The sequence below is a fragment of the Mustela lutreola genome, chromosome 3 (assembly GCF_030435805.1).
Source record: "Mustela lutreola isolate mMusLut2 chromosome 3, mMusLut2.pri, whole genome shotgun sequence".
Taxonomy (NCBI): Eukaryota; Metazoa; Chordata; class Mammalia; order Carnivora; family Mustelidae; genus Mustela; species Mustela lutreola.
Window position 1 is genome coordinate 16,197,199 of NC_081292.1, and position 21,871 is coordinate 16,219,069.

General features: G+C 43.7%; 1 protein-coding gene across 2 annotated transcripts in view; it reads right to left on the reverse strand.

The window, feature by feature from the left end:
- Positions 1-16,745: 16,745 nt before the first annotated feature.
- The window catches only part of FER1L6 (fer-1 like family member 6), a 159,123-nt gene continuing 153,997 nt past the window's right edge, over positions 16,746-21,871 (reverse strand). For both annotated transcript variants that reach the window (XM_059165676.1, XM_059165678.1), the window contains exons 40-41: positions 19,318-19,418; positions 16,746-17,359 (exon numbers count right to left, since the gene is read on the reverse strand). In XM_059165676.1, coding sequence (XP_059021659.1) covers positions 17,176-17,359; positions 19,318-19,418 — 285 coding nt within the window. In that variant the 3' untranslated portion in view covers positions 16,746-17,175. The remainder of the gene's footprint in view (positions 17,360-19,317; positions 19,419-21,871) is intronic.

Sequence of the window (21,871 nt, forward strand, 5' to 3'; positions counted from 1 at the left end):
TGGCAATTTCCTCCCACTGGAGATATGGTGGGTTGAAAGGTCCCAAAGGGAGGGCAGATATGGAACCAGCCGGTGAGATGGAATAATGACCGACATGTCTCCTGCCTTTCTGCAATGCAGAGAGCAGCCTCACCTCCCCTGTCGCCGTGTTCACACCAGAGCCACGTGGGAGGGACAGCATGGTCAGCCTCCTGGGGAAGAGGGAGGCACAGGCAAAAGAGCAGCAGTTTTTGAAGCCTGGAAGTTCAGGAGTGGAATCCTGGCTGAGCTCTGCACTAGCTGAGTAACCTCAGCCCTAAGTGTCTCCTCTCTACAGCAGGGAAGATGCCTTCCTTGCTGGGTTAAGAGGATCAATGACTATGTCACTGCCCCCCCCCCCCCCAGGAAAGCACATGGCTAATAATAGCTTTTACTTTTATTTTTCAGAAAAAGAAATTGTAACTTGAAAAGGTGAAGTCACTTGTCCAAGATCACATAGCTGATTGGCAGCTAAGCTGGAATTCAAACCCTTGTCTATGTATGTCTTATATTCTTAGAAAAGAAGGAAGGGAAGGAAGGAAAGAAGAAAGAAAGGAAGGAAAGAAAGTAAAATGGAAGGAAGAGAGAGGGGGAGAGAGAGGGAGGGAAGAAGACATGTGGGTGTAAACTCCTGAAATTAGCTATCAATATCCAGAAGATCATTATGTAAGACCCAAGCCACAGGTCTAGGTTTTAATATTCTTTTATTCAACACTCATTGTGCCAAGAATTTGACTTTCTGATCACATCTGTCTTCATAACTGGCCTACAAGATTGGGACTATTGTCCCCAACTTATAATTCACAAGGAAGGCAAGTGCTTGAATCTGGATCAGATTTCTCTGATGTAAAGTCTCAAGCTTGTTCTTCATCACCGGGCTGCCTGGCCTTTCCTCATGGGCACAGGCATGGGGGCCAGTCCCTGCAGGCTTTATGAGGCAAAACAGCAAGTGAGACAAAACGTGGGAGGAGACAGAAGCCTGGTCCAACAGTAGAGCCAGAGGCCTGGGGAAGTGGGAAGAGCTGCTTCGGAAGGATTTGACCCTATGGAGGACATACTCCTGACATTTGCTTGCTCTTAACTCATTTTTTTTTTCCTGGAATCCCTGGCTGACAAGATCCAGGCCTGAGGAAATTGCCAAAATAAGGCTACCAAGGCCAGGGCCCCCTTGGCTCAGGCTCCAGATGTGAAGAGGGCAACTGGAGTTGAAGCCCTACCAGATCCTTCCATGATGCCACCCGCTCCTTGATTCTGTCAGGAATCAAGATGCTCACTGTGGCCATCCTCACTCTCTTGTTTTCAAAACAGCCAGTATTTTGGTTTCCAAGCAGTCCTTCCCAACGTGAGGAGACTAGAAAGAGGAAGAAGGGTCGAAGTGTAGGGTAGGAGTCAGAATCCAGGGAAGTCACTACTACTCAGAAAATGTCAGGAATGCCACCAGTGACCCCGGGGAACTGGGTGGTCATTTGCCACCTGTTTTTTTGCACATTCATTTGTAGAACAAGACTGCAGAACCATGACAACATAGGAGCTTTGCAGCCAGGGAAGACCCGATGCAAATGTGCATTCCACCACCGCTGACTAGCTGGGTGATTGTGTCATTTACCTAACCTCTCTGACCATCTGTAAAATAGGAAGAATCTGGGAAGGGTGGGATGGGGCCAGGAAAGACCACACGAGTGGCACCACCATCATCCACTGCATCCCAGGACCTGAATGTTGGCTTGGAAGGCTGGGACTGGCACTGTCAGTGCCGGGTTCGTAAAGAAGCCTTGGAGACCATCCGATGGCGATTAAAGTGCACAGTGGACTGAGGCAAACCCCCAGAATTCACAAATAGTCATTTATGATGAAAAATAGTTCTGTCACATGGACTAGAACTTTCACATTGACAAGATCAACAAGTCACTCAGGAAGCCAAACAGATCACTGGAGGGAGAGTAAAGCAGAGAAGGCAGACTTAGCACTAACGTGATAAATATGTCTGGGGGCTGACATTGTGCCTGCTGTGAATTGAATCATTTTCCCTCCAAATCCCTGTGTTGAAGTCCTAAGCCTCAGGACCTGAGAGTGGGATTGTATTTGGAGATAAAGCCTTTTAAGAGGTAAGTAGATTAAAATGGGGCCATTAGGGTAGCCCTCACCCAATGTGACCTATGTGCTTGTGAGGAGATTCGGACACTGAGGGACACAGAGGGAAGACCATAGGAGGACAAAGGGACAAGATGGCCACCTGCAAGCCAAAAAGAGAGACCTTAGAAGAAACCCGCCCTGCCAGCCGCCAACATCATGCTCTCAGGTGTTCAGCCTCTAGAATTTTGAGAAAATTAATTCCTGTTGTTTAGTTCGCCTGGTCTGGGATATTTGTCGTGCAGCTAGAGCGGACTCCCACAGTGTCAGACACTGGCGTAGAGACTGTGGGGGTCGGGTCACATTTACCCTCCTGAAGCTGCCATTCCCTTGAGGGAGACTTGAGACCAAAGCAAGGAAGCCAGAGAAGCTGACTTCTCTGACACAGGAGCTGAGACCAGAGAAATGAGAATAAGCCAGGCATGGGGGATCCAGGAGACAAACTTGCAGGGCAAAGGCATTGGGGCTGCAGGACCATGGGTAAGGTCAGGGAACAGGAAGGAAGCGGGGAAGCCCGAGCAGATGAGCAGGGGCATGAGGAACCAGGGGAAGCTCACAGAGGCTGCAGGGCCAGACTCTACAGAGCTCGTGAGACAGCCTGCAGAGCAGAACCTTCCTCCTGAGGCCAGCGAGCAGTAACTGAACCGTTGGAAGCAGGGCAGCAGTACAACCTGGTCTACACATTTAGAAGATCACCTTGGCTGCCATGGGGACAGCAGGTGAGAAGTTTATGTAGCAGTCGGGCAGGCATGATGGTGGCAGAAGAACTGGAGAAGAGTAGAAGGATGTGGATATTTGGGGGGTCTACCCCACATTGACAGGCACCGATCAGTGGAAGTTGGAGGGTATGGGAAAGAGTAGAATCAATGACAGCTCTCAGGATTTTGGCAGATGAGTCCATTGCAGTGGCATTTATCTAGCTGAGGAACCTGGGAGAGGTTCTGTATGATACATGTTAAGCATAGAAGTGGCTTTGCCAGTGGGACCAGAGTATGTGAAGTCAGTGAACAAGTCTTCTCTCTGAGTACCTCTGGGTACTCAGACCAGGTATTAGATCCATCCAACTCCATCTAGCTTAACACAAAATATATTGGCTAAAGTAACCAGGAAGCTCAAGGGTAGGTATGTGCTTCAGGCATGGCTGGATCCAGTTTGATTTTTCTCTCTCTCTTTCTCTTTTTCCTCTGAGGTGCTTTCTTCTGGGTTTATTTATCCTCAGGCAGGCACTTACCATAAATTTCCTCCCCCACCCACACACAAAGTGAGGGGCAGTGCTGGTCCCAGGAATGACTCTTATTCACTTGGCTTGGGTCACATGAACAACCCCAAGTGACTCACTGAATCGATGTGCTCTTGGGCTGGAGGGAACACTCACGGGCTGAGTTGGGATACATGTCTGAGGGAAAGGAGGTAAAATTATCTTCTCCACCTAAAACCATCTGGACTGCAGGTGGGAAAGAGGTGGTCCCCCCAAAGCAAGGGATCCTGAGCTGATGAAAACAAGAGCAGGTGATCATGACCACATTCCACCATGCCCTGGGTAAAGATGGACTTTAATTTGTTTCAGCCCAGAGATCCCACCTGTTTCTAAGCTTTAGCTGAGGCTCACCTGCTTCTCACACTGACCGGTTTCCCCAGGGGATTGTCTCCTTGTGTAGTTCTTGAAGGTCAATTTTATTTCCTTTATTCCTGCTTTTTCTAGAAGGAGGCCTCAGGGAACTGGGGTATATGTAAATGAAGAATCTGGCTCAGTGCAAGGCACACGGTAGGCCCTCCATAGATGGCAGTAATTACTATAGTCATTTATTGGCCAAGTGTCTACTGACGTCCTGTCACATGCAAGACACGCCCAGGGAACTTGGGATTTGTATGCTCACCTTGAGCCTCAACTAGGGGTCCAGAGGTTGAGTCTGAGGCCTGTTTGAAAAGTCATGGCTCACACCTGCACAGGGTTCTTCCTAAGAGAACTTAGGATCCTCCTGAGAGAACAAACACTGAAGGAGAAGCAGGCAACGAGAGCATCAAAACTCCAGTATTCCGAGGGGAGGTTGTTTGCTTCTGTGCCCCACCAGGGGCTGATGCCTGAAAACTCCAGAGAGGGGGGGAGGGAAAAGAGCTGCCAGACTGAGATCCCTGGAGGGCTGTGGGACAGACCCGTCTCGGCCAGGCCCTTCTGGAACACACTGCATGGGGTGGGGGTGGGCGTACATCGTGCCTCTCAGTCCAGCCACAGCCCTGGGAATGGCTGGTGGTTCCAGCTGAAAACACAAGCATTAAGTCACTTTGATGAAAATCAATTCTCTGAAAGCTAATTCACTAAGAGCCAATTTACCAAAAGACCAAGTCACTGAATTCCTGAATTTTTATGAAGTGTTCTTTTCTCTCTTGCTCCTGCCGCTGCCCTGGCCTCTACTAATATGTGAATGGTGCTGGCGGCAGGGTTGGGCAGAGACCCTGTTCTTTGACAGGGACCACCAGGATCTCTATCTTTGTGGACTTCTGTGCTGACTCTGCTCCTGAATCTGGCCAGTGCCTGCCTCTTGCCCTGCCCTTTTTCTACCATTTTGACTTAAATGGGTGCATTTTCCCTTAAAAGCAATTTAATTTCCTCTGTAGTTTTAGAGACACGTGCCTCGCCATGCTACATCAGTTAAGATTGCTATGACTGTAAACTACAGAAAACTGAACAGGTTAGAGATTGTTTTTTCCCATGTAGCAGGAAGTCTGATGGGGAGCAGGGTGGCACTAAGCCTTCTTGATGCATTTTTCATAGCATTGACCTTGGCTGAGTCCTCATGTGAAGAAATAGCTGCTGTACCTCCAAGTATCACATTTACATTCCAAGAAGGAACCAGGAGACGGGATAAAGGAAAAAATTCTGTGCCACACATGCTGGCCAAGAGACCACTTAATGTCTATCATTGGCCAACATTTGTCACACAGCCACCCTCTAGTCTCTGCCCACTTATTCGTTCCTGCCCCTGTAGCTGGAGGTGAAATGATGGTGGGTGGAGCCAAGTGAGGGAATAAGACTGTTTAGGAGGTCATGGTCCTATAGATTACATTGGATCAAGAGAGTTATGACTTTGGGGTAAATACTCTGACTGTAATCCCCTTTCTACCCTTCAGTTGATAGGACCTGAGGAAATTCAGTATGCAGGGATAAAAATGGCATGGTGACAAGGGCATCTTGATTATAGAGCTAGAGAATATGCTTTGGGGTCATGAGAGAGGTAAGGACAAAGTACATTGGGGCTTGGCAGAAAGAAGGGACCCCCCCCCCCCCCGGCCATGGGAAGGAGCTGAGCTTCATATAACTCTTGGTGGTTTTTTGTTTTTGCTTTTTTTTTTTTGGGAAATAGAATTGACATGCGACTTCTATTAGCTTCATGTGTACAACATAGTGATCTGTGATCTAACACTTCTACATATGACTCAGTGTTTACCACACTGAGTGTAGTTACTACCTGTTGCCATACAATGTTATTACAATATTATTAACTATCCTCTCTATGCTGTACTTGTCACTTCTCTGACTTATTTATTTTCTAACTGAAAATGTATACCTCTTAATCCCCTTCAGCTATTTCACAACCATGGGGATGGACCTAGAGGGTATTATGCTAAGAGGAATGAGTTCAGACAAATACCATACAATCTCACATATATGTGGAATCTGAAAAACAAAACAGAAAAGAACAAAGACAGAAGCAGCCTCAGAAATACAGAGAACAACTTGGTGGTGGCAGGAGAGGAGGGGTGGAGAGGGTGAGGGTCACGTACTCCTAAGGCTTACTTTTAAAACTGACATCATACAGATTGCATGGAGCACTGGGTGTGGTGAAAAAATAATGAATACTGTTTTTCTGAAAATAAATAAATTAATTTAATTAAAAAAAATACTGACATCAGTGCATTGAACATTGGCATCTCTGCAAATTTACTTCTACTTCGTGGCCCCCAGTGCTGCCTGTATGTGCATGGATCCTGACTGATCCAGCCAAGCTTCCTGAACACCAGAGGAAGGAAGAAACCCCTGGGTGTCTCCTAAGAGCCCTGGGGGAACTCTTAGGAATCATAAGTAGTTCTGAAGGAGCTCAGGAAAGCCATAGACATGATTCACCACAATCTGAAGCTTGTTGTTTTATTGAAAATCGGTTGGCTTACAGTTAGCAAGCAGCTTCCTTAAATCATCATAAACATCCCAAAGACTAGTGCAGGCAGAAAAATTGGATAATTCCCTAAGGAGAAAATAGTCTATATCCAGTACATTCTATTGTAACAGCTACTGTGTTGGGAACAGGAAGAGAAGATGGTTTTAAAGCCAAAGAGAACTGGTTGGTAATTACCTATGACATCCCAATTTCTGATCTGTGAAATGGGAGTAATCATACCCGTCAGTAGAAAGCATTACTATTACTCACCAATATCTGGTTCTCCTCTACTTCTGAGCACATGGGGAATTGTAGTTCTCTGCTCTCTTGAAGTTGGGTTTGTTTGCATGGCTTGTTTTTGCCAGTGAACCATGAATGCAAGTATCTTGTGCTATTTCCAAGTGGAAAAAGCATTTACTAGTCTGTGTTGGAGTCTCATTACTCTATTTTTCCCTAATCCAGAAACTGCGGAATTAATGTTGATATGGAAGGTCCATATGGAATCCTGGGCCAACATGTGGAGAGTTGCTCAGACCCAAAGCCAAGTCAGCAAGGGAGAGAAACTATTCAGATAAAACTCTGAGATTTTGGGGGGTATATGTTACTATAATATATTCTAGCCTACGCTGATTGTGGACTCTTCTTGGAGTCATCACAGGGACTCAAGAAGATTATGAAAATATCTAGCTCACTGACTATAGTAAGAGCCATGACTAGGGGTGGTATGTATGAATGAAGCATGGGAAAATATCCACCAGGAAGTTTTTCAACACACGGTGCTGGGGAAACTGGACATCCACACACAAAAGAAGGATGCTGGTTCCTTAATTAACACCATATGCAAAAACTAATTCCACATGTACCAGAGCCCTACATAAAAGAGCTGCAACTATAAAACTGCTAGAAGAAAATGCAGAGGAAAAGCTTCAAGTCACTGGATTCGATTGTGATTTCTTGGATATGACACCAAATCCACGAAAGAAAAACAAGGCAAGTTGGTGGGGGGGGGGGGCACCTGGGTGACAAGTTGGAGGGGCATCTGCCTTCGGTTCGGGTCAATGGTGACAAGGTCCTGGGATTGAGCCCTGTCTCAGTTTCCTTCCTAAGTGGGGAGTCTGCTTCTCCCTCTCTCCCTGCTCCTGCTCTTTCTCTCAAATAAATACATAAAATCTTTTTAAAAAATTAAGACAAGTTGGATTCCATCAAAATGTTAAAAACTGTGTAGCAAAGGACACCATCAACAGAGTGAAAAGTTAACCTGCAGAATGAGAGAAAATATTTGCCAGTCATGTATCTGATGAAGGCTTAGTACCTAGAATGTATACAGAACTTCTAAAACCCAACAGCAAAAACCAAATAACCCAGCTTAAAAACGAGCATAGGACATGAGCAGACGTTTCTCCAAAGAAGAGTCACAAATGATCAATAAGCACATGAAAGTGAAGCCAGTGAAGGATGAGGGACCCCAGTTTCAAAAGGCTCTGTCTGTGCGATTTCTCAGCTAGCCCCCTTTACTCACATCCTATATTTTACATTGGAGTAAAAACCAAAGGAGCTGTGTTCCCACTCCAAGGGGGAAGCAAGAGGGTTAATCATTCTCTGACTTTCTCCTAGTCCCCCAGACACCTGATCACATCTTCAAAGAGCCGGATCCCAAACCTGTTCCAGGTCATCAGTTTCAAACAAACCTTGGCCAACATTGGCATCAACACCCCCTACTTCAGTGATTTCTAAAAATCACTACTGTTATTCATCTGTCCCCTGCCTTTGATTGGACCTTATCCTGGATTCCTGAAGGAACACATTCCCTGATCCCTTTCCAATACATACCTCTAACCCCAAGCAATGACAAGACTCATTCTCCTTTCCTTTCCGAGTCTCCCAGACATTCTTCTGTCTATCTTCTGTCCCTTATGCTACTCAATAAATTCTACTTTCACTTTCTTTGGCTTGTGTTTGATTTCTGTCCCGCGTGAAGGCCAGGACCCTCTCTCTGGGTCCCCAAATCTGGGTCCTCAGACCTGGCCTGCATGCATCAGCAAGACCTCATCACTAATCATTGAGGAAATGCAAATCCAAACCATGAGATATCACTTCACACCCACTAGGATGGCCATTATGAAGGAAAAAACCCAGCAAAGTGACAAGTACTGTTGAGGATATGGAGATCGCAGAGCCTTTGTGCACAGCTGGTGGGAACAAAAAATGGTTGCATTGTCATGGAAAACAGTACAGTAATTCCTCAAAAAATTAACCATATCATTATTACCGTATAATCCAGCACTTCGCTACTGGGTCTGTCCCCGCCCCCTCCCAGAACTGGAAGTAGGGTCTCGAAGAGATCTCAAAGGGATATTTGTACACTCACAGCAGCAATTACAGTAGCTCAAAGGTGAAAGCAATCTGGGAGTCCATGAATGAATAAACAAAAGGTGGTGCACGCATACAGTGGACTAGGATTCAGTCTTATGGAGGAAGAAAACCCTGACACAAACCCCAACACTGATGAAGCTTGTAGACATTATATTAAGTGAAATAAGCCAGCCACAAGAGGCAAACATGATCTGATTTCAGCCACATGCAGTGTTTAGAGACATCAAACTCATAGAGACAGAAAGCAGAATTGTGGTTGCCAGTGGCTGGGGAGGGGCCATGGGAAGCCATCGGGAATGGGGCAAGATGAAAAATGTCCTGAAGATAGAGGACGCTGATGTTTGTAGAACAATGTGGACACACTTTCTGACATACAACTGTACACTTAGCAAGGGTTAAATGGCAAATTTTATGTTATGTCTGTTTTGCTAAAATTAAAAATAATCTTTTTTTTTTTTTTTAGTGAGATTTAACAGAAGTACTTTCACTTGGGGATTCTAACTGCTTGGTTTGGTGTTCAAATGCAGCGGTGCCTCAAGGCATGAAATTCTCCCTGGGTTTCAGCTCCAACTTGAAGGAAGATATGTCTTTTCAAAGTGACTAGTGATGCCTGGCCCTTCACTGCCAGAGGTGAAGAAATTCAGATAAGGTACTGGAATAAACTGTTGCCAGTTTTGTAAGGTCCAGAAGAGCATCTCTGTATCAGTTAGCCTTTGGTTCAGCTGCATATAGCAATGCAAGCAACACATAGCACTCCCAAATAACTGTGGCTTTGGAAGGATAGAGGTTTGTTTTGCTTTCATGTGGAAAAGTCTGGAGATAGTCTCTGGAGGACTGGTTTGATGACTCTACTATTAGGAATTTGTGCCGCTTTTATCTTTCTGCCCTACTACTTATGGCAGCTTCCATAGTCAAGGTTGCTTCAAGACCCAAGGTAACTGATGGAGCTCCAGCCATCACATCCACAGTTCAGGAGTGATGAAGGAGGAAGAAAAGGTGCAAAAGGTCTGGTCTGTCAACTATGTGAACTCCCTTTAGTAAGATTTCCTATAAACCCTACCCACTGAGCCCTGCCCACACAGCCAAGAACAAGAAACAGATGTGATGCTTGAGCTCAGCGCACAGCTGCTCTCATACAGCTGGCCTTCTGTTACCAAGAGAAAAGGAGGAAATGGATATTTGGTATGCAGCTAGCAGTTTCTACCCTGCCTGTTTCTTCACATCCTTAACTTCCAAATCTAAGATCTATGCCTGACTTAGAGAGAGCTTGGTTAAATGCATTGTTTTCTCCACTGGACATGTGGGGATTCCCACCATAAGACAGGGCAAGATAAGGGGCACCTGGGTGGCTCAGTGGGTTGGGCCTCTGTCTTCTGCTTGAGTCATGATCTCAGAGTCATGGGATCGAGCCCCACATCGGTCTCGCTGCTCGGTGGGGAGCGTGCTTCCCCTGCTCTCTCTGCCTGCCTCTCTGCCTGCTTGCGATCTCTCTCTCTGTCAAATAAATGAATAAAATATTTTAAAAAAATAAAAGATTGGGAGGGAGACAAACCATAAGTGACTCTTAATCTCACAAAACAAACTGAGGGTTGCTGGGGGGAGGGGGTTTGGGAGAAGGGGGTGGGATTATGGACATTGGGGAGGGTATGTGTTTTGGTGAGTGCTGTGAAGTGTGTAAACCTGGTGATTCACAGACCTGTACCCCTGGGGATAAAAATATATGTTTATAAAAAATAAAAAATTATATTTAAAAAAAATAAATAAAAAAATAAAAGAAAATATGATATAAACTCTTAACATCATCAAACGCAGTCTTTTAAGTAAACAGAAGAAGAAAATCCAGGCTGCATCCATGATGTTGTGTAAATATTTGGCAGGTTGTGGTTGAACCCCTGGGGCATGGATGAACCTTAAAAAAATCATCAAGGGAAAAAACAATAAAAAAAAAAATCATCAAGGAGGGTGCCTGGGTGGCTCAGTGGGTTAAAGCCTCTGTCTTTGGCTGAGGTCATGATCCCAGGGTCCTGGGATCGAGCCCCGCATCGGGCTCTCTGCTCAGTAGGGAGCCCGCTGTCTCTTCTCTTTGTCTCTGCCTGCCTCTCTGCCTACTTGTAATCTCTATCTGTCAAATAAATAAATAAAATCTTTTTAAAAAAATCATCAAGGAATTTTCTGACTGGGGACAGGCAATCATTAGGCAGCCACTGTAGGAGAGCTCAGAGCAGAAGGGGCAGGAGGGAAAGGGCTTGGAGTTTAGATCTGCTGCAAAGGAGCTCAGTCATCTTAGAAGCCCATAGAGCTGTTTTCTGGTCTCTGCAATGGGATCTTCGGGAGATGGACAGAGGAAGTAGATGTATTACTTTGTAATCTGTAATAGCACTCAGTGAGCATGAGTGGTCTGTTACTCAGACAGCAAGTGACCATTCATTTGGATACTATGCTATGGAAGACAATACTAGACATTTAGAAAATGTTCCTCTCCTTCCATCCACAGTAGAGAGCCATCAACCATCACCCCACATGCCCACACTCCCACAACCATACAAGATGGACATCATCTTATACATCAGAGAGATTCAGAGTTGTTGAGTAACTCGGCCAAGGTCACACAGCTACTGTCTGTGCTCTCGCTTCGTGCCACTATCTCAGTCACCGAAGCCCTTTTTCTTTCTCCTGCTAAGATTCAGAGAAAAACAGAGTGCTCTTTTCTCAAATGGCCCTTTCTAATTGAGGGAGAGCAGAGACACATGTTATGTCTTGATTAGGGAGGAGCTAGTCCTGCCTTAAAGGAAAGCTGAACTTCAGTGGCTGGTCTGGAAACTCCTAGGGACCGAGGTGGAGGAGGAACTGGGAGTCCTTCCCTACCAGCTCAGAATGCGCCTTATCCACTGTGCTTGAGAGGATTTTAATGGGTCGGGGAAGAATGGAGCATGGTCCTTCCTTTCTCCTGAGACACTTGTTACTTGAGGGGCTGAACGACAAATGAGAACATCTTGTTCCAGAGCGAAAGGTGTTTGTGGAACCTCCTTCTTTCATGCACAGTAATGACCGTGGCTTTCAAAGCTCTGCTCAAAGGGCCTCCAAACTGGGCCAGATCACAGTGCCTGTGTGATACTCACGTGGCCAGCAAAATAAGGGCTCCTGCGCCCAAAACAAAGTCCACATCCTCATCCCCAGGACCTGTGACTATGTCACTTTAAGGACCTTGAGATGGGGAGATCTTCCTGGATTATCTGGGTGAGTCCAGTGTAATCTCATGCATCCTTAAAAGCTAGAACGTGTCCAGTTATAGTCAGAGGGAGGTGTGACTATGGAAGAAAGGCACAGAGAGAGGGAACATTGCTGCTTTCAAGGTGGAGGAAGGAGCCACGAGCCAAGGGATGCAGGCAGCCTCTAGAAGCTGGAGGAGGCAAGGAGACAGATGCTCCCCGAGAGCCTCCGGGAGGGAAGCCAGCTCTGCCAACACCTTGATTTTTGTTCAGTGAGATCTGTGGTGGGCTTCTGACCTATAGAACTGTAAGGTAAATTCAATCCCCAGGGTTTGTGGTAATCGATTATGGCAGCAATGGGAAACAAATATGCTCAGCAGCGTTACTGGCTGAAAAGTGTCTTAGTCCACGTGCCAGAACATTTCTACGGCACAAGTCTGATCCTATTCCCTCATTTATCATATCCGATTAGACTCCACGTCCCGCTACCTGTAGAAATCATTCTACCTGTAGAAATGATGCTTGTGCCACTAGCTGCCAGTCTTTGAGAATCGGCTTCATGCCAGGCACGTGTGAAACATTTTGCATACTTTTCCTGCAATCTTCACAGTTCTTGTCAAATAGTAGTAATACCTTCGTATCAGGTGAGAAACTTGGAACTCAGAAGTTAAGTGAATTGCCCAGATAGAAGATGTGGGATATACACAAAGGAATATTACTCAGCCATCAGAAAGGATGAATACCCACCCTTTGCATCCACGTGGATGGAACTGGAGGGGACTATGTTAATGAGGTAAGCCAAGGAGAGAAAGACAATTGTCATTTGGTTTCACTCATATGTGGGACATAAAGTCATAGCACAAAGGACAATAGGGAAAGGGAGAGAAATCCAAAGGGGGAGAAATCAGAGAGAGAGATGAACCCGGAGAGACTATGGACCCCAAGAAACAATCTGGGGTTGCAGAGAGGAGCAGTGTGGTGGGGGAGGGGTAGCAGCATGGTGGGTATTAAGGAGGGCATGTGCTATGATGAGCACTGGGGGTTATACTTAACTAGTAAATCACTGAACATCAAAAACTAATTATGCACTATGCAGTGGCTAACTGAACATAATTTTTTAAAAAAATGAAATGGTGTGGCTAGAATTTGGACTTCCCTGTCCTCACTGGCAGGTGCCTGGGCAAGCGGGGAGGCAACCTCACCAACATACTGGAATCTGGCTCTTCCTCTCCAGCCCCACGGCCTTGGCTCTGGTGCAGGTTCTTATCTCCCTCTAGGGTTCTGGCGACTGCTTCCTAAGACATTCCCCCACCCCTGCAATCCATCACACATTATAGACAGAATAACTTCTCTAATACACAGACCTGTTCTTTCCCATTCTCTGCTCACACCCTCCCAGGGGACCCCATTTTGTGCTGCATAAAGTTCAACTTCTTAGCCTGGCATTCAAAGCCCCTCACAATCTGGCTCAGAGATCAATCCCATCTCTTCAAGTTCTCTACAGAACAGAAGCACCAACAGGTTAATTTTGTGCCAGAATATGCTGTGGACTTCTCATCACCATATCTACCAACACCATCATATGACAAACAAGGAAAATATAGATCAGAGATGGAAAGTTATCTGCCTTAGGTCACACAACTTGTATGAAGCAGAGTAAACACTAGACTCCAAATTCCCCGGTAGACCACACTGGAACTTTAAAGAGAAAATCTCTGATCCCTCTACTTCCTTTCTCTGCCTTCATTACTGTGTGAAAACAACCATCCTGTCTTGTGGGGAGGACTACAGTACTCCCAAGCTGCTCTCCCCGGAATAGAAATCTAATCATGCCTCTCCACTGTTTAAAAATCTTTTGCCATCCATTACTTCTAAAACAAAGACCCAAACACTAAAGGATGTGACCCTTACATGACTCTCCAGCTCCACCTCAGCACCTTCTGTCTCTCACTATAATACCGACACTCCTTCAGACTCTTTCATGTGCCTCACTCCCTGCTTCCTCAGGGCCTTTGCACATGCTATATTCTCTGTGTAGAGTGCTCTACTTCTTCGCTGTCTTATTCTCCTTCTCCCTCCATCCATTCCTTCCCCAGGAGGTCCTCCTCCTGACTGCCACACGAGTGGGGACCCTCCATGAGATAGATGCTCTTTCCATTCTCAATACTTTGCCCCTGTTCAGTCCCTCAGTCGGTAGCTATCCACGTGTGTCATTATTTCATCACTGTCCTCTCTCCACCAAAATCTATGCTTCACTAAAGCAGGGACTTACTTTATAGGGTTGTGTGCTTTTGTGTATCTAATGTTGATCACAGCACCAGGAATGAGGATGGAGCTCAATAATTATCTTTTAAATGAATAAATACCAACTAGCCCCAGCTGTGAAGTCAGTCATGTAATTTCCACTTAATGTGTGTTTTAAGGGAAAGAGCAAGGAAGGTACCAAATGTTTCAACTACTGGAAACACAGAACTGGATAGTCTCCTGTGGGTTGTTTGGTGGTGGTATTGCTCGTACTAATTTTGTTTTGCTTAGTTTGGAGGAAAGGATTCAAATATTGTGAATAAATAAATAAATAAATAAATAAACAAAACTGCTGTGAAACAGATTTAAGCTGAAAGAAAAGCTCTAATCTGTCAAATGAATAAATTTAGTCTTTTTTAAGACCATAAATTAGTAGGGACTAATTTATGTAGGGACTCATGGCAACTTGTTGGAAAATGGGTGTTTTTGCTATTTGATTTCTAAAATTTTTTAAAATGTCGTATCTTTAGGGCCAGAGATACAAAATTACACCTAGAACATTATTTTATTTATTTTTTTACACGCAGGACAGGCCATAAGTGATAACTTATGTATAGAACAGCAGACATAGCTAATTCCAAAATTATCCTTGCTTGCCACTTCTTCTCACACATTTCTTATGATGCCATCTGATCTGAAAGTGTTTCAAATACTTCTGCTAAAGGCTTTTTAGCATTTGAACATCTTTTGGCCTCATAGCTAACTTGATGAATTCTATTCAACTTGATGAATTCTATTCAACTTTGAAGGATTTTCAATTTTTAGCTTTTTTTTTTTTTTTTGGTGAATTTGAATAATGTGCATTATTTTGTCAAAAATGAACATCATTTTACTGTTCAAAATCTAGCAGAAAGTGTAATGCTTTATTTCTAATTCTAACCTAAAGTAGTGGTGTTCTTTTCCTTCTGAATGACACCACTGATGTAGGTTGTCCTTTCTCTTAAAGCTCATCCATGAAACACATCCCTTGCTCAGAGCTTTTCTTCGATGCCCCATAATTTGAAGATAAAACCAGACCTTGAGGAGCTACCAGAATGTAACATCCATGGAGAAGGAGCTAGGTTTGTCTTTTCTCTGCTGCATCACCCCCCCCCCACGCCTACACAGCACATACGAGACACTCAATAAATATTTTTAAATGAACACATTTAAATCTATATTTATTCATTGAATTTTTACTTTAAAAATAATATATATTTATTTTAGAAGTTCTAAAATAAAATAAAATAAAAGATACTGTTACCTAAAGATAATCACTATTCACAATTTGACCTATTCCCCTAGGCTTTATCTGTGCATGTATATGTGTTTTCTTTTTATATCATGCTGTACATACAGTTTTCTAACTTATATGCTGTTTTTTTAAACTTACAATGCACTCAGTGTATGCATTCTATTCCATCAAGTATTTTTGACTCCACCACTCCCAGTGGCTGTGTTATTCTACAGCAAGAATAAGCACAGATTATGTAACGAATACCACCAGGAAACCTTGCCAATGCCATAAATGTTCTATTTTCAACACTTCAGGAAAATAGGGCATTATAGTTACTAGGCAGTGAGCACCTAGGGCCAGAATTCAATTAACAACACTAAATCTAAGATCACACAGCACATGCTTTAATCTTATTTCGATCAACCAGGAACATTCTAGAATGATTTTCCATGTGGAAGTAAATATCCTTCATTTTAGAAGAATTACATATGTGGAAAATGATCTATAGAAAAAAGTAGCCCAGGTGCTTCTGGTGTTGAAAGGGGAACCCCCATACAGCCTCCTCAATACTATCAAATGGCCTCTCCTGCTTGAAAGAAGATAGGGTTGCTCTATCTATTTGTGTATGAGGCCAAGCACTTCAATTCCTTTGTTTCCTTATTTTAACTCAGAACACCAGCTGCTCACTTCCACTCTCTGCTTTAGATGCGGTGGCAGATCTAGACAGTGTAGAAAAATCAAAGGTTTTCTTTCAAAAGAAACTTGACCCCAGCTGACAAGGATATTATTTCTGGGACTGTTTTTGAAATTGATGTGTGCTTGCGAGTCATGATAGTACTTATTACATATGGTGGTAAGACTAAGTGCTGAATAGTGCCAAGGATGGTCATTCACAGCATGGTGTATGGAAACACCATATTTGTTGGGGCTTATATATCTGGCCAAAGAGAATTCCTACTGGTATCATAGAGATAACCCCCCAACACGCATACACAAAATAATATTTCATATTTATAAAATTCCCACTTGGAAATTGCCATAGAGTGAAAATCCAAGTGGATTTCTCCAGAATTCATTTCTACTATTGAACATATTCTATTTAATGCAGCCAAGAATACTGAACATATTCTATTTAAGTGTTGACTTCTATGGAAAACCAGCAACATCTCATCTCTAGATGGGAATTTCAACAGCAAAGTATTTTAGGTGATAAAAAGTCTTCTCCAAGCCAGTTTCAGAGCCTAAATAAGTTAATGTGTTCTATAAACTCTAAGGATTAAACAAGGTTAAGATATATGGGACAAGTTGAATGTCTAGTAATTTGCTAAAAATGCTTTCAGGTTGTTTGCTGTAAAAATTTTATTTAAAAGAAAGTGCTCCCAATAAGTCTCAGACCCAGAATTAGACCTCTCAGAATAAAACCAATTACATAAAGAAAACATTCGCTTAAGTCAATTTGAGGTCACTGTTGATTACTCTGAGGCAAAGGAGTCATCATTTCATGCCATTCTTGGGCAAAAACATGGCTTCAGGCTCGTGAGTTTGGAAGGTCGTGGCCAGGGTTGGAGCAGGTAGGGGAGGCTCCTTTCCCATTTCCTCCAAAAAGAGCTGATCTGTCTTTAGATAGATATAAGGAATGGTTCTTGGACCCTTTGAGTTCATCCTCCTAGCACCAGCTCAGTGCCTGCACAGAGCACATGCTCTTACATATTAGATATGAGGAAGAAGAGATGATTAGTGGAATGAGAGGTGCCCAATCCTCCATGATTCTCTAGGGGCCCCCAACGATCTTATTGCTGATGGCTCCAGGCAAGGTGTAGATGAAGAGGACCAGGAAGATGATGAGGATGATCAGAATGAAACCGATGATAATGTACTTTTTGTAGTTCTTCCAGATGAGGTGGTACAAGCACTTGAAGGGGCTCACAAACCAGGAGAAGGAGGTGTCTGGGCGGCTGCGAGGGAAGCAAGAGAAAAATCAGGAGAGGGCCGTGATGCCAACACATGGGATTCTCCAGACCTCAGAAAGTATTTCTGACTCCCACTTCCTGGAGGTCCATAAGGAGATGCCTGGGAATGGGAGAAGCTCATGTTGCCTTGAAGCAGGAGTGATCCAACATTCTGGGTGATGATTCCTGCATCATTTTAAAACTTGGTTTAGAGGAGGTCTGACAGCCCTCCATTCATCCAACCCTAATCAGCTCAGCCCTTTCTTCTAAGAGGCCCTCCTTGACCACCTTGGTTCACAAAGATCCCCCTCCTTCCAAATTCCCATTTCATCTATCACTTGACTTTAGCTCTTTTTGGAACTAACCTACTGGTCTTCTATACTCTGTTAACTATTTTATGAGTCTGTGTTCTCCCTAAACAGATTGGAAGCTCTTAGAATAGAACTTATGTCTTAGATTTCTTTTGTGTTCTTCAAAGTAGTTTTTGTAAAGTAAGTACACATTGTACGAGCTCAACAAATATTTATGAATTAATGAGTAAGTAAGTATCCATTATGTTTCTAACATTGTGATAGATGAAAAGTAATTACAGAGAAGGGACCATTCATCTTGAGACACTAGGGATTTCTGGAAGGATAGGATAGATACAATTTGAAAGAGTAATTTGTATACATATTTCATAACCACATATATTTACTTTTTAATTGATATGTAACCATGGATTAAATTCATTAGGGTAATCCTTCTAGTAACTCTACTTCTGGGAATTTATTTTATTTTGTTATTTTTTAAAAGGATTTTATTTATTTATTTGAGAGAGAGAAAAGACAGAGTAAGAGAGAGCATGAGAGAGGAGAGGGTCAGAGGGAGAAGCAGACTCCCTGTTCAGCAGGGACCATGATGCAGGACTCAATACTGGGACTCAGGGATCATGACCTGAGCCGAAGGCATTTGCTTAACCAATTGAGCCACCCAGGCATCCTGGGAATTTATTCTAAAGTAATAATTTATAGGGGCACCTGGGTGGCTCAGTTGGTTGAGCAGCTACCTTCGGCTCAGGTCATGATCCTGGGGTTCTGGGACTGAGCTACAGGTCGGGCTCCCTGCTCAGCAGGGGAGTCTGCTTCTCCTTCTCCCTCTGACCCCTTCCCCACTTGTGCTTTCTCTCTCTCTCACTCTCTCTCTTTCAAAGAAATAAACAAAATCTTAAAAACATAAAGTAATAACTTATAAAAGGGAAATATTTTCATCACACTACAATGATGGAAAAAGTAGAAGTAAATTAAATATCCAATTATGGGGTGATGATCAAGTCAAGTATGGGCACCAAGTCTATGGAATTTTCCACAGGCATTAAAAAAATCCTAATTCTGGGGGCGCCTGGGTGGCTCAGTGGGTTGGGCCGCTGCCTTCGGCTCAGGTTGTGGTTTGAGGGTCCTGGGATTGAGCCCTGCATCGGGCTCTCTGCTCGGCGGGAAGCCTGCTTCCCCCCCTCTCTCTGCCTGCCTCTGCCTACTTGTGATCTCTCTCTCTCTGTCAAATAAATAAATAAAATCATTAAAAAAAAATCCTAATTCTGACCACTATGGCAACAAAGCAAAACTCTGCAGCACAGGATAAATGAAACATTAAGAAAATTGTGAATGCTTGATCCAACAAGAAGTAGAAAAAAATTCATGTGGAATTCATATTCACATAAGAAGACTAGAAAAAATATATGAAACTATTCTAGAAATGCTCATGAAGCAGTATTACAGAATAGGACCCTCTCCATTTCCCAGTCTATATTGTTTTTAGAATATTTCTCAATTATAGCAACAAAAAGCTACCTGGATTGGCGGTACTTGTTGGCTGCCTCCTTGTGGCTCAGTCCTCCCAGAGGGGCCCTCTAGAGAAATGCCCTGTCCCTTGCTTTGGGAACTACAAAGGGCCTTTCCTATGCTCTTATCCCCAACCCCACTCACTTGGGCTTGGCCAGGGGTTCTGGCTCCTTCCGGGCTTTTCCGACAGGATTTTTCTCCGCTTCCTCTGCTGTCACTAAGTGGAACTCGGCTTCCACCTTGCCCTGCACAAAGACAAAAGTTTCAGTTTCCAGTCACAAAGACCTCCTGGGAGCAATGGCAACCTTCTAGCAGTGTCCAGTGTGGGAAAATGCCAGGAAGTATTTTGACCATCCTGCTGCTTTGCTTTGAGAAAGATTGTTACCTTTTCCGTTCTGGGAGAAACCATTTTTATGATGAACAGTAAAAGCTCTGAAACAATGTTGCTGTTGAGTTCTGTGAAAGGAGAGGTCCCACCTGTACACATAGACACACGTATCCTTGGTTGCCTGGGCTCTTTCACTTGTAAAGGTTTGATAACTGATTACAGAAACTCAATAGCAATTAGAAAGGGATTGAATTACCTGAGTGGCAGAGCCCTTTCTAATCTGACAGTTTCTTCTCTGCCAATGATTCTCCAGAGGCAACAGGTGGGGCCCTACATTTGCAGAACGGCTTTTCTGTTACCCTTCATGGTTTCTGTTGTCTGCACACATTGTTTCAGAATTACGCTTCTCTACTTGAATTTCCTTTTTTCTTCTCCTTGGAAAAGAAGCAGCCCCTTTGGTCTGAAAATTGTGTCTGGTGCTTCTTCAGAACGCAGTGCGTTATTAGCACTGATGTAAGTCTTGGGTCATCAAAGCATGAGACAAGATAGCTGCAAAAGGTAAGGGTCACTCCTTCTTGTTTGTTCAGTCGTTCACTACTTTTAGGGACCCTCTGTATGCCAGGTACTGTTCTAGATACTGGGGACTTACTGATTAAGAAAAATAGTATCCTTGATCTCTTGGAACTCTAGTTCTTGTCATTTTGGAATTATATGTGGATGGAACATAAACTTTTCTACCTCAGTAAAAAGATTACAGTTTCTGATATGGGTCTGTGTTAACTTAACAATTCACCCCCCACCAAGAGCCAGGACTGCTTAGCAGCAAGGATGGTTGCTGGCAATCATGAAAATGTAATCATGGGAGAAATTAGAGAAGAGTAGTGTATCTAGGGTGGGGTTGAATTGGAGAAGAGAGACAGTGGCATGGTTGTCTGAATTAGTAAAGAAATGCAGTGGGCATATTACAAATGAAGTCATGAGTTCAAATCTAGGAGGCTTCGTTCATTTTTTAGGCTACAACCCTGGCCCGACTCAAAACACATTACATGCCCAATGATGCAGAAATGTTCCTTAAAAACACAGATATATATGGTCTGTCATTCCTATTGACAAATCTTGGCCTTATAGGTAATGGCTTGTGTATACAGGTATTTGGGGGAATATCTGAAAACCAAGAAAGAAGGAATAAAAAGCTTTTGTCCAGTCTAATCACTCCACTCCACTCCATCTCTATCAACAGTGGAGTCACAGTACTACTACTGCATCTGTAGCTGTGATTCCTTATTGAATGCCACTTTGCCTATATTCCTTCAATTTATCTATCTATCAATAAATCACAGCAACAAGCAAATTGGTCTTCTTTTAACTGATGGAAAAATGAAGCAATGGAGGTCAAATAACTTTCCCAAGGTCACACAGGCAAAAGCCAACCAACTGGAACTTGAACTGAGGTCCACATGATGCCAAAATTCAAGCTCTTTCCATGATAGTGGGCTGCCCAACTTATTCATGCATTTGCCAGATGGCTGGACTAGAAGATTTGTGAGAACCTTCCCAATTCTAACATGAGATGATTGGGTTATTCTCAGCATAATTATCACTTGAAGGCATTTGTCTTCTTGTACCTCAGATTCCATACCTGTCAAATGGCCAGATGGGCTTTAGGGCAACTTCTGTCTCTATTTCTAGGTTTCATGAAAGACAGGAGACCCTGCAAAGCTAGACCAGAAGAAACCCAAGAGGCCAGCCTACCACCCATGGCAGAGGGCTTTGCAATATGCAAAAATTCCCAGAGGTCTTCCAGAGGTGACATAAGTGCTACTGAACAGTGTATTTATCTGCTAGAAGCCTCATCTAAATCATCTGCATTTGAAAGAGAGTCAGATTAAGAGCTGCTAACTAGTTCCTAACTAATTTGCTAACTACCCAGTTGCTGGACTCCAGGATGTTTGGAAAAGAGGACAAAAATCAAAAGTGAGTAAGTTGGGACCAGGGCAAGAGGATCACAGTTGGCTCTTTGTTTTCCACTGCTTGGTAATGAACTCAGTCACAGGTGCTCCACACATACGTCATTCCATGTAAACCTTCTGACAACAGGTGAAGTAGACATCTTTACTCCCTATACTCCCATACGGCTGAGGAAACTAAGGCATGATGATGGTTTCTAACCTGCATTACAAAACCAGGCTTTGTGCTGAGATACTATGACACCAAACCCCATCCCCTGTTACTCACTGTGCCCAAGAGGCCCTTCTCTATGGAAGAAAAGAAGCAAACTATATATTTAACAGCAAGGAAATGTGCCTATTTTGAAATGTTCAAGAGAAGCGTCATAATCCTTGCCATGGCCATGGCATTATATGTTTGTCG